This window comes from Pan troglodytes, chromosome 13 (assembly GCF_028858775.2).
Source record: "Pan troglodytes isolate AG18354 chromosome 13, NHGRI_mPanTro3-v2.0_pri, whole genome shotgun sequence".
Taxonomy (NCBI): domain Eukaryota; kingdom Metazoa; phylum Chordata; class Mammalia; order Primates; family Hominidae; genus Pan; species Pan troglodytes.
The window spans coordinates 135,401,489-135,414,656 of record NC_072411.2 but is presented as its reverse complement, the minus strand read 5'-3'; the positions used below and the strand labels follow the sequence as shown (position 1 = coordinate 135,414,656).

The 13,168-nt window shown below is 53.0% G+C and overlaps 1 protein-coding gene across 5 annotated transcripts in view; it reads right to left on the bottom strand.

The window, feature by feature from the left end:
- Nucleotides 1-1,293: 1,293 nt before the first annotated feature.
- INPP5D (inositol polyphosphate-5-phosphatase D) overlaps nucleotides 1,294-13,168 on the bottom strand; it is a 149,026-nt gene continuing 137,151 nt past the window's right edge. For 2 of the 5 annotated variants that reach the window (XM_016950726.3, XM_016950727.3), the window contains exons 25-27: nucleotides 10,695-10,976; nucleotides 4,533-5,124; nucleotides 1,294-2,491 (exon numbers count right to left, since the gene is read on the bottom strand). In XM_016950726.3, coding sequence (XP_016806215.2) covers nucleotides 2,489-2,491; nucleotides 4,533-5,124; nucleotides 10,695-10,976 — 877 coding nt within the window. In that variant the 3' untranslated portion in view covers nucleotides 1,294-2,488. Of the gene's footprint in view, nucleotides 2,492-4,532; nucleotides 5,125-5,150; nucleotides 5,235-10,694; nucleotides 10,977-13,168 lie in introns of those variants that run through there. The other 3 variants (XM_063790880.1, XM_063790879.1, XM_016950728.3) reach the window with 2 other exon arrangements.

Below are 13,168 nucleotides of genomic sequence, written 5' to 3'. Positions count from 1 at the left end.
ACAGGAGAGAGACCTGGTCAAGGTGGAACCCAGATGATCACGGCAGCAAAAAGCCTAGGGAGAAAGTGGTCCGGGACCTCTCGGGGTGGGTGCAGGGTAGAGAGATGGAAAAGGCAAGGATGAAAATTCTTGCATTCCACAGCGTTTCCTGTTCTGAGCACCAGGTGGGCCTCAGCTGTCCGACCACGTGCAATCAAAGCCAGGTCCTCACAGCAGCCCTGGGTTTGACTGTGGTGGGGGCACTGCATTTGCTTGAGTGACTGGAACCCAGAGCAGGTGATGGGGAGCATGATGTATGCCCCCAAACAGTTGCTCTCCTACCCGTATCTCCTGGGAACCCACAGAAATGCTGGGGAGCGCCTAGACATCCATCCTAAGTGGGCATGGGGCCTTGGGCTTGACATTCTCCCTGTGGGTGAGCAGATGATGGCACTTGTGTAGCAGGCCAGCCCACCCCAGCAGCCAGTGGGTTCCCCAGGGACCATGGGCATCCATGCCTGGGTCCTCAGCTCTGGTGATGGGGGCTGGGAGACTAAAGAATGTCTGGGTGTCTCCAGCTCTCTCTCCACCGTGGCCCTTGGTCTGTTGAGTCAGAGGCTGGGGCCTGGGACTTAGGTCAGGTTCTACATGGACACCAGGCAGTGAGCCTGCAGGGCGGGGACACCTGAGTGGGGGTAGGGAGCCATGGTCCCAGCAGGCACTCAGTCCTGCCCCTGCTGGGCTCCAGGTGCCACTGAGGCTTGGGAGTGAATGGTTTGCTTGGAGGCTGCCAAAGACACGGCTCCAGGCCCTGCCTGGAGCCCAGGCCTGGTGTCTGTGAGCAGAAGCAGAGGCCAGGCAGCCCAAGGTGGGGCAGAGGCGCCGTGGAAGTGGCCCGCACTGTGCCTCTGGGCCGGGGTCTACTCCCTGACCTGGGAACCCATGACCTGGGGAGTGTTGACGTGTGTTTTTTTGTCGCTGCAGCTTAAGTGGTGAAAACTTATAAAAGCTGGGAGGAACTTGTGGGCTGCAGGACAGCAGGTTTGGAGGGGATGCTCGTGGCCTCTGGGTGGCCGCAGGGTGCTTGGAGTGCCAGGAAGATGTGTGGGTGGAAGGAAGGAAGGAGTGCGGTTTACTCCTGTTCCTAGTCCAGGACCAGCTTCAAACTGGCTCTATGGTGTCCCATCTGGTCAGGGCAACACCATCCATCACCACCATGAACCCTTAACTGCCTCAGTTGTGCCCTGTGCAGGCCCTGCCATCTAGAAGGATATCTATGGCTCCGAATGTCAGGAAAAATGCCACACACACAGCTGAGTGAGAAAGGCACAATTTATTGGTTACGCAGACTTCCATCATGGGAATGTGGGGTGCGTTCCCTTCTGCGTTCACACACAACGCTGGATTTAGCTCCCTACATTAATTCTGCTATGTTGAAAAAGCAACATAAGGAAAGACATCACCCATCTATTCTCCTAATAACCAAGGAAGCAGAGCTGAAAGCCACAGAGATAGGAAGAAAAGGCTGCACTATTTCAAGAGCCTGGAACCAAGAGGCCCACCCTCCCTGGCAGCCAGGCTGGAGAGCACGGCTTTCGGGAGCAACAGCAAAGACTCTTCTACCAGCACGATGGAATACATGTTGGGGGGCTTGGCTTAACTGTGGCTGGTGATGGCTGCCCACCTCGAGGAGGGCACAGGGAACCTGGCACAAGCCTTGGCATCTCTAGCCCAGGCTGAGGCCAGATCTCTCCACTGGAGAATAGGAGCTGATTTCCTGCTCCTTCCAACCAAAGAACTGAGAAGCCAGGTAGATCCCTGCTCTCAGCCCAGCGATGCCGGAACCCGCGGGACTTTAGCTAAAGCAGCTTGTGTCACCGAAGCTGGACAGAACAGGCTTCTTGTACCCTAAACAAGCTACCCAGACTCTTCAGCTCCTTAAGGCCGAGCGCTTGTCTCACTCCAGGAGGGCACTGGGCTTCTTAATGCTTTCACCCCTCCGAACACACACCGTTTTAAACTGGTGGGTTTGGGCACGTGGTTTTAGGTGGCTAGAGCCTCAGCTCTCGAGGTCATCCTGATATGACGAATGTTCGTAAAGCACTTAGCACAGCACTTGGCACATCATGAGTGTTCGATCCATGTGGCCATTATTATTATTAATATTATTATTATCTATATCTCCACCCTCGAATCGGCGCTGCAGTTCCTTTCTTCAGAATGGCGCCCTCAACAAGGCACTGGGGTCCCAAGTACCAAGAGCGAGCTGGGGACCCAGACTGTTTGTTGCCCGTCTGGTGTGCGTTTTTCTTCCAGCCTCAGCACTTGGTGCTAAGTCTCACAGGCAGTGAACTCTGTGGGCCACACAGAAGCTAGGCCCTTTCCTGAAAACACAAAGCCTTGCATAGGAAGCTGGGCAGGAGGAGCCAGCAGGAGGTCCCAGGAGAGGGTCCAGTGTCTTCACGCCGTTCCTCTGGGCTCCCGACTCAGTGGCAGCTCACTGAGGGCTTCACTGTGGGACAAGAACAGAAGGGCTGTCAGGGCTCATTCTCACCAGGCCATGTTGAACTAAGTGGCCCTGGTCCCTGCATGCTGTGGGCTAGGCCAGGCTTCCTTTAACATGTAGCTGAGAAGAGCCAGCACTCACTGTTCTAAGTACTTTACCTGCTTATTTAAAAAAATTGTTTTTTAGAAATGGGGTCTTACTCTGTTGCCTAGTCTGGAGTGCAGTGGTGCAATCATAGCTCACTGCAGCCTTGAATTCTTGGGCTCCAGCTAGCCTCATGCCTCAGCCTCCCCAGTAGCTAGGACTACAGGTGCATAGCACCACACCCAGGTACATACCATATATATATATATATATATATAAAATATATACACATATGTAATATGTATAGTATATATATATGAAATGATATGTAATGGATATCAATGTAAATACATAAATATAAATATATAATTTCTATACAGATGATAATACATGGTAATAATACATAATAGCCTACAATGCAATTCTCCTTCTAAGTCTATGAGGCAGGTACTATTAACAGCCCCTTTTTACAGATGGGTAAACTGAGGCTCAAGGCACAGAGCCAGGAAGTGGGAGGGCTGGGATTCAAATCCAACATAGCCTGACTCTGCAGTCTGTTCTCTTTTTTGAGATGGAGTCTCACTCTGTCGCCCAGGCTGGAGTGCAGTGTTGCGATCTCGGTTCACTGCAACCTCCGCCTCCTGGGTTCAAGCAATTCTCCTGTCTCAGCCTCCCGAGTAGTTGGGATTACAGGTGCACACCACAATGCCCAGCTAATTTTTGTATTTTTAATAGAGACAGGGTTTCACCATATTGGTTAGGCTGGTCTCAAACTCCTGACCTCAGGTGATCCATCCACCTCAGCCTCCCAAAATGCTGGGATTACAGGCATGAGCCACCACGCCCGGCCTGGAGTCTGTTCTTAATCACTGTTAGTTTTGCTCAAAAAATTTTTTATTTTACATGAAGGAGAGGGAAAGTGTGCTGAATTCTCCAAAATATTGGGAAATTTTCAAGTATGAATGCGACTTAATAATAACAATGAGGCTGGGTGCAGTGGCTCATGCCTGTAATCCCAGAACTTTGGGAGGCCCAGGCAGGCAGATCACCTGAGGTCAGGAGTTCGAGACCAGCCTGGCCAACATGGTGAAATCCCATCTCTACTAAAAATACAAAAATTAGCCAGGCATGGTGGCAGGTGCCTGTAATCCCAGCCACTCGGGAGGCTGAGACAGGAGAATCGCTTGAACCCAGGAGGCGGAGGTTGCAGTGAGCTGAGATCACACCACTGGACTCTAGCCTGGGCAACAAAGAGTGAAACTCCGTTGTTGTTTTTTAATTTTTTTTTTTTTTTTTTTTTTTTTTGAGACGGAGTCTTGCTTTGTCACCAGGCTGGAGTGCAGTGGCGCAATCTCGGCTCACCACAACCTCTGCCTTCCAGGTTCAAGCGATTCCCCTGCCTCAGCCTCCCAAGTAGCTGGGACTACAGGCGTGCGCCACCATGCCCGGGTAATTTTTTGTATTTTAGTAGAGACGGGGTTTCACCATGTTGGCCAGGATGGTCTCGATCTCCTGACCTCGTGATCCACTGTGCCTGGCGAAACTCAGTTGCAAAACAAATTTATAATAACAATGAGATATAAATGATTTAAGCTCCTTTTCTTTATGGAATCTTCTTCCTCTGGGACTGACACTAGACTAAGTTTATCCACAGCCCTGACTTTCTTCCTTTTAACAACTGCTGCAGAGGCAATGCAGGGTCAGGGATGTGTGGGACAGGCAGACCTGGGTTCAAATCCTGACTCTCCCTTCTCATGGAGCAGTTCCCAGGACCATCACTCGCATGTGTGCACATGCATGCGTTCACACATGCACGCACATATGCATGCGTGCACACACACATGCACGCACATATGCATGCGTGCACACACACATGCACACACATATGCATAGGTACACACATACGCACTCACGCATGCACACACACACAAATGCACACGAACCCACGTGTGGCGCAGCGCACCTGCATGGCAGTCCTGCCTAGAGGCCCTGGTGGCCCCTCCTCCGGCCGGTGCTTGCCGTGATGCGGGAGCTCGGTGTTGTCGCGGTAGTCGCGGCCCTTGGAGTGCTGGAGGTGCAGCACCGCCGGGCTCTTGACTGGCAGCGGCGGCCGCGGCGTCGGGGTGGGCGGGGTCTGCTGGTTGATTTCCGATCTGGAAGGCTTGATGGGCCTCTTGGCCGGCACCGGGGCCTGGGAGCTGACCGGGGTCTTGGGCTTCCCTTGGCTCTTGTCCCCGCCGGCCGCCCTGCCCTCGGCAGAGGATGAGCACGTGAAGGAGCGCAGCCGGGGCGCGGGCACCTGCTTGCCGGGCCCCTCGCCGCGATCAGCCTCCTGGGCTTTGGTGAGCACGATGCTGGGCGACAAGATGCCGGGTTCCGGGCAGGGCGGGGGTTCCTTCCGCGGCATTTTGGGGGATTCCTGGTCCTTCCTGGGAGCAGGCTTAGGGAAGGAACTCAGGGACCCATACAGGGGGTTCTCAAACATCTCGGGCTTCGTCAGCGGCAGGTCCTCCTGAGGCAGCGTGTCCCCTGCGTTCTTCCCCAGGTCACTGGGCCTAGAGCCAGGGACAGAGCAGGGAAGACACATGTCCAGGGGAGAAGACACGGGAGCATGGCTGCTTAATGGCTCTGGGTCTTTCTTTGGGGTGATACAAATGTTTCTGAACTAGATAGAGACGTGTAACATTGCAAATTTACTGAATGGCACCAAATTGTTTTGTCTTGTTTTGTTTTAGAGACAGAGTCTCGCTCTGTCACCCAGGCTGGAGTGCAGTGGTGCGATCATGGCTCACTGCTGCCTCAACCTCTTGGGCTCAAGCAGTCCTTCCCCTCAGCCTCCCAAGTAGCTGAGACTACTTGGGAGTAGCTGGGAGTAGCTAGGAGTAGCTGGACATTGCTGGGAGTAGCAATGCCTCCAGGCCTGGCTAATTTTTTAGTTTTGTTTTATTTTGTAGAGATGGGGAGTCTCACTATATTGCCCAGGCTGGTCTTGAACTCTTCGCTTCAAGCAGTCCTCTCACTTTGGCCTCCCAAAGTGCTGGGATTACACGCATAAGCCACTGTGCCCAGCCTAGCAAACTGTTCATTTTGAAATGGTTAATTTTATGTTAAGTGAATTTCACCTCAAGTGAAAAAAAGGAAGAGGAAACAGTACTGTGTTCATCATACGTTGTCCTCAAAGACAGCCTCAGTTCTGGCCTGGGACCTTTTCCACTATAAAACCTGTTCACATCAGAGCATCTGTGAGCAAGGGGCATGGCACTGGAGGATTTGTGGGAGAAATGAAGTGAGAACTTACATGGCACCTCAGTATCAACCCCTCATCCTCATCAGATGAGCCTGCTCTCCACAGCCCCTTCCCACCTCCCCAGTCAACAGGCCTCCTTTCCCGGTTCCTCCCATCCCCACCCCGCAGCCTCTCCTCTGACTCCAGCAATTCTGCTCCGACCCAGCATTTGCATGACTGCTCAGGAAGGCGATCACACCTCCTCCTCAGGAACCACTTGTGCTACTTGAGGGTGAAAGCTCAAGAGGCTCCATCTACCAAACTCATGTGTGAGACACTTTCCCAGGCACAGCAACACAGCCACAAACGAGGACAGAATCTGAGCTCAGGGGGCCCGACATCCCCATTAACACAGTGTCCTTCCCAGCCACATGAAGTCCTCTCCCTGGAAGCCTCTCCTAACTCACAGTGGAAGGAACATGTGGTGGCTGTGGTGCAAGTCAGAGGGAACTTGGACACTTGCGAGTACTGGGGAAGCCAAGGCCGGTAGCTAGAAGAAAGGCCCACTCAACTCATGGGCAGGGGAAGCCTCCTGTGTTGTGACCCAAAGTAGGCAAGTGCTGCCTTTGCTTGTTTGTGTTCTGATTTATCACTGCTCTGACTGGAGGTGATTTCCTGCTGAGCAAACTATGAGAACGAGAAATGGGAACACATTTTACTTCCTGACTAGCAGCAGAATCTCCCAGGGGAGTGTTCTGGGTTCTGCTTTCTACAAAAAAGGAAGCTATCGTGAAGAAATTGTGGATCGCTGGGAACCCACTGAGCTGTTGAGGCTGTTGCGCCTGTTACTGATGGGATGTGCACTGAGAAGCTGCTCACAGGCACTCAACAGTGACTCTTTGGGGAGCAGGTGTGGGCTCAGGGGACAAAGGCGGGATGTCGTCCTCACACAGGTGCCGGTGAGAAGCCAAGGAGCTCCAGGGAGGCTGGCCTCCGGGACACACCAAAGGGAGCCTGACTGTGCACTTGGGGGTGTTGCCCATTAATTTTTGGAAACACCTTAGAGCAGGTGCATACATAGAAATGCTGGGGCCTCAAACAAGGACTTTGGAAAGGCACCCCTCCATGTGCAGCCCTCTTCTGACCCCCGTGTGGACCCTCAAAGGCCGTTGCTGTGAGTTAGTCAAGGGAAGAGGGCACAGGAGGGTGCAACTGGCATGGTCACAAGTTTTCAGATGAAGGAGCAAGAAGTCCTGACCTCTGACCACCCTCTCTCAGGGGCTGAGATGGGAGGAGAGGGCTGACTTCAGAGAACTGGGGGCAGGACCAGGAAGAGCCCTGGGTGCAAGCCCTTTTGTGATTCTAAAGCTCACTCCTCTGGGAAAAGAGCAGCAAGATAGAGACCAGGGAAGCCTTCCCTCTAAGAGGAGGCTTCTGTTGCACTTAGAGAGGGGAAGCTTGGTGGGGCAGGCGGGGAAGACTGGGGAAAACCATGAAAAACTCAAAAGTAAGTCTTATTCCCCTGACCAAAGGTAACAAGAAATTGACTCCTATAGCAGGCCACAGTTGTTGAATAAGGGAACCGATATCTAGGGGACGAGTTGATTCCTGCAGCAAATGACTGTACTTCTCAGATTCAGGAGACGAGTCTCATCTCCAAAGCAGCTAAGCACTGGCCAGGGGCTGAGAAGAGTCCCCTTCCTAATTGCACAGCTTCGATCTGGGGTCACCAGTTGTCCTTGCTTACGCAGGACTGAAGGGTTTCCTGAGATGTGGGACTTTCAGTGCTAAAACTGGGACAGTACTTGGCAAACCGGGAAGGTCAGTCCCTGCACTTGGGTCTGGGTGATGGTGGGGAAACACTGATGGTGCTTGTAACACCCCCTTCCACAGCCTTTGCTCTGGCTGAGCCTGGGACCTGGAGCAGCGGAAAGGGATGAGTCAGGTGTGCGAGCTGCAGGGCTCCAGGCTCCAAGCGCCTCCTTGGTGAGCAGTGAGTTAGAAGCGCACCCTGGGGGCCCCTTGCCCGTGGATGGCAGCCTGTCTGCAGCTGTCACCATGGGGCTGTGGGGAGCATGCTCCCACCAAGCTGTGTGCTCATTGTTATGCACCAAGATCCACTCGCTTTGGGAGCTGAAAAGCATTCACTTACACAAATAATCATGCTCCTTTTTCTTTCTGGTTGCTTAGAGCTCCATTTCCTGGGGTCTCCAAAGAGGTGGCCACACAGGCACCTTGATACCCACTGAATAGTGCCTTTTGTCCTCATATTTCCAGGGCAGGAAACTGAGGCTGTTTCTCCTCCCTCCAAGTTTCTTAGGGAATGACCAGGGTCTGACACCCTATCAACAAACTCTGTACAGAGGCAGAGAGAGAGACAGCTGAGCTGAGCTTCAGGGCTATCCTGTCCTGTCCTTTTCTCTCTCTCTTCCTGACTTCCTCTCATCTATTTATTTATTTATTTATTTTGAGACGGAGTCTTGCTCTGTCACCCAGGCTAAAGTGCAGTGGCATGACCTCAGCTCACTGCAACCTCCGCCTCCCGGGTTCAAGCGATTCTCGTGTCTCAGAGACTCCTGAGTAGCTGGGATTACAGGCGTGGGCCACTACGCCTGGCTGATTTTTGTATTTTTAGTAGAGATGGGGTTTCACCGTGTTGGTCAGGCTGGTCTCAAACTCCTGACCTCAAGTGATCTGCCCACCTTGGCTTCCCAAAGTGCTGGGATTACAGGCGTGAGCCACCGCGCCTGGCCTATCCGTTTCTTAGAGCATATCTCGCATATTTTGAGAAATGAGACTGTCAACAGCTCCTCCATCCAGAGGAAGACCCCAGGTCAGGCCTGAGAAGGGTGGAGCTGGAGGGGGCTGGAGGACAGTGTGATGGAGAACACCCCGCTGCTGGCTCTGCCCCATGTGGCGGACAGCACCCAAGTCCTCATGGAAAAAAGATGAAGAAAAAACCAGTGTTAGAGGAAGAGAGGCTGAGAGTGAACCCCTGAGGTTATGATAAGCCAGCAAAGAGCCTCAAGGGAAGACAGTGCTCATGCTATCTTGCCCATCTTAAATCGTTGGTAATTGGGCCTGCACTTTCACGTCTGTCTGTCATCCTGTGGCTACTAGAAACATGTAGAGCTCCCCACTTGTGTATCCATGAGGTGCCCATGGTTGGCTCTGCTCTGTTCCAGCAGCACCAGAGAGCGTCTGTGCCTTTGGGAAGTGCTGACCCCGTTCCTCGGCTGCCTAGCCCGGTCTCCTATCTGGCTTCCATTCTTCTGCCTGAACCAGTTCTAGACTCAGACCAGTTTTCTCCACCGTCCGGGGCTTCCCCAGAGTTTCAGGGCCAGGCCTCCTCTCTTTGCAGGCTGGCTATCCTGCCTTTTACATCCCTAGTTCCAGTTTCTAACTAAGTGTCCCCTACAGGAGAGACTAGGAAGCTGCTTATAGAATGGGGAACCTCATGGTCGAGAAAAAAGAGGGGAACTGGAGGGTGCGAGCAGGCTCTACATGGAAACTCCCACCCTGTTCCACAGGGCCCTCTAGGGAGCGGGAGATGCCCAAAGGTTAACTAGCTCTAGAAACATTTTTTTTCTTTTCTTTTGAGATGGAGTCTCGCTTTGTCGCCCAGGCTGGAGTGCAGTGGTGTGATCTCAGCTCACTGCAACCTCTGCCTCCCGGGTTCAAGTGATTCTCCTGCCTCAGCCTCCCGAGTAGCTGGGACTACAGGTGCGTGCCAGCACATCTAGCTAATTTTTTGTATTTTTAGTAGAGATGGGGTTTTACTATGTTAGCCAGGATGGTCTTGATCTCCTGACCTCGAGATCTGTCTGCCTCAGCCTCCCAAAGTGTTGGGATTACAGGCGTGAACCACCGCACCCGGCCATTTTTTTTTGAGACGGAGTCTCACTCTGTCACCCAGGCTGGAGTGCACTGGTGCAATCTTGGCTCACTGCAACCTCTGCCTCCTGGGTTCAAGCGATTCTCCTGCCTCAGCCTCTTCAGCAGCTGGGATTACAGGCATGCACCACCATACCCGGCATTTTTATGGAGTCTCGTTCTGTTGCCCAGGCTGGGGTGCAGTGGTGCAATCTTGGCTCACTGCAACCTCTGCCTCCTGGGCTCAAGCGATTCTCCTGCCTCAGCTAGGATTACAGGTGTGAGCCACCGTGCCTGGCTAATTTTTGTATTTTCAGTAGAGACGGGGTTTCACCACATTGGCCAGGCTGGACTCGAACTCTTAACCTCAAGTGATCCACCCACCTCAGCCTCCCAAAGTGCTGGGATTACAGGCGTGAGCCACTGTGCCCGGCCGAAATTTGTTGTTTTTTGAGACGGAGTTTCAGTCTTGTTGCCCAGGCTGGAGTGCAGTGGCGCAATCTCGGCACACGGCAAACTCCACCTCCTGGGTTCAAGCAATTCTCCTGCCTCAGCCTCCTGAGTAGCTGGGATTACAGGCATGCACCACCACCCCCGGCTAATTTTGTATTTTTAGTAGAGATGGGGTTTTTCCATGTTGGTCAGGCTGGTCTCGAACTCCCGATCTCAGGTGATCCACCCGCTTTGGCCTCCCAAAGTGCTGGGATTACAGGCGTGAGCCGCCATGCCCGGCCCGAAACATGTTTTTTGATATGTATATAGTTTTTATAGGAGGTTCCTTTTCTTGGCAATATCTTTACACATTTTTACCCTTTAAAAAGCAATCGAGTTGCACTAACAGGTTAGGACATGGAAGACTCCACATACATGTCAGGGGCCTGCTGTGTTCAGGCCCCAGGGATAAGTCATGAGCCAAGTGGACACAAATTGTGGCCCTTATGAGGCTTCCGTTCTAGGGTGAAAGCCCAAAGCCCAGGGCGCTTTCATAAGGAGGGAGGGAGCCGTCTTAATGAAGAGGATGCTCACCTTGACTCCTGTGTCCTGGCGGGGAGACCCCGGTTTGCTGTTGAGGGTAAAAACTTCTTGGGTGATATGGGCGGCTGGCCGGGAGGTGTCGGGGGACTTTCTCCCCTGCAGGGCCCCAGCGGGGAATCCTTGGGCGGCTGGTCGTAGCTCCAGGCTGTGGGCTGCTGGTCAGGGGACAAGGTCTGCTTCACGTGCAGGGGCATTGGTGGCCCAAAGGGCCCCACTCCCATGTAGTTGGGGTTGATGATTTCAGTGATGCTGGAGCCACTGCACGGAGGGGCCCTGCAGGGAGGACATGGAGTCACATCTCAGGGGTCCCTTCCCTTCTCGGGGTCAGCACCAGCCCAAGGAAAGTGTCCTCTGATAACCCTAGGGCTCTCTCGAGCTCTCCTCAACTCCTTCACCTCTTGGGCAGTGATCCATTCATTCATTCATCTATCCATGCAACACCGTGGTTACTGAGGGCCTCGTAAGCACCCGGCCCCAGGCCGGGAGGAGGGAATATGGCTGTGAGTGAGGCAGCCATGGTCTCTGTTCTTATGGAACTCACTTTTGATGGGAGAGAAAAACAAGCTCAGTGACACAGAGACACGGTATTGATGTAGTGCTGAAGTCTGAGAATAACAAGGGGCAGAGATGGGGACTAGTGAAGTGTTGGGACCAACTGGGCATTGGGTGACCCCAGGAGGCCCCATCTGAGGAGGTGGTCTTTCAGCTGAGATAAGAAGATAAGCAGATAAGAGAGAAAGAAGGGGAGAGTGTTCTCGGCAGTGGTAAGAGTACATGCAAAGGCCTCCAGGTGAGAGGGGCTTGGCCTGTTCCTGGACGGTCCGAAGGCTGGTGAGCAGGTGCAGAGGATGGAATGAGAAGCTGGCAAGGCTAGCAGGGCAGAGAGATGGTGGGGGGGTAGCCTGGGTGGCAGGAAGGAGGGGATTTTCAGGGCAGACTCCAGCAGGGGTTCCTCTGGAACACATCAGCCCACACATTTGTGTGTGCAGCGTCAGCATAGAGACAGCCATGTGCATATTTAGAAAAATGAGTGTGAGGTCACAGAGATCAAGGTTGGAGCCTGGAATGGGGGGCAATCAGCTTAAAGCTATGGAGGGGATGGCCCAGACCCAGGCAAGGTGGCCCCAACAGACACACTGCACGCTGCCACTGTGTCAGGCACTGGCCTCCTGAGAACTGAGTTCTGAGTGTATAGGCTGTCAGGGATACTCCACAGCTCCCATGTGCTCTGCCAGCCTGGTTCCAAGCTGTACCTTGTTCCCATCCACCACTGCCTGCTTCAGAAATAAATGCTCGTTCTTATGCTAGTCAAAATGGAAAAGAATTTGTTTCCCTACACTGATCCTGATTCTGGAACCCAGTAGACACTTCAGAGCCAGGATGCATTTGCTGATGGGATTATCATGGGAGGGAAAGAGGGAAAGGGGATGCTTGTGTGCCCACGCCTGTGAACATCGGAAGCTGGAAGTGGATCAGGGAATGTGCTAGAGATGAGAATTCCTGTGTGCAGCGGGGGTGGCTGGGGTGAGGGCAAGGGTTGGTGGGGATGAGTTGTGGGGAAGGGAGGGAGGAGAGGAACAAGCTGTGTCTGCTGCTGGCATGGTTCTGCCTCCTCGGCTGGTGAGCCGGCAAAGAGACCAGAACTTGATTCTGGATCTCGGAGACCACATCGGTGAGTTAGGGCAGCCCTGCTACCAAGGACGTCTGTATTCTGGTAATACAGACTTTAACATCTGTACTATTCTCAGTTCAGTGTCTGCCAAGAGCAACCAGTGTGCATTTTCCCCCGGTGATTTTTCTCGCTAGTGGATAGGGTGGGGTTTGGTGGCCACAGATCCCATGATTGCTGGTGTCCTCTGTCCCACAGGAGACACAGCCACCATTTGTAGACTTGGAATCTCTCCATTCTCTCCGCAGTCACTTCTTCATGCACTAGGCCGCAAGTTCCTAAGTCAGGGACTGCACTGAATTTGCCTTGATTTCTCTAGAACTGGACACATCATAGGGACTCAACAAATGTTAGCTGAGTCAGACTGAACTTTCCGTCACATTAGAATTTCCCCAGCTTTGTCACAGTCACACCAACCTCTCCAGCGGTCAACAGACTCGCAGAAGAGGCAGGAGAGCACCTCTCCTGGGCTGGAGCTTCTTTCTCCTGTGTCCTGGGTTTCTCTGTGCTTCAGTTCACCTTCTCACAGGCCCTGGGTCTGCAGAGCCACGCTAGTGTTTTGTTTTGTTTTGTTTTTGAGACAAGGTCTTACTCTGTCACCTAAGCTGGAGTGCAGTGACACAATCACAGCTCACTGCAGCCTCAGCCTTTTGGGCTGAAGCAATCCTTCCATCTCAGCCTCCTAAGTAGTTAGGACTACTACACCCAGCTAATTATTATTATTATTATTTTTTTTGAGACAGAGTCTCGGTCTGTTGCCCAGGCTGGAGTACAGTGGTGAAATCTCGGCTCACTG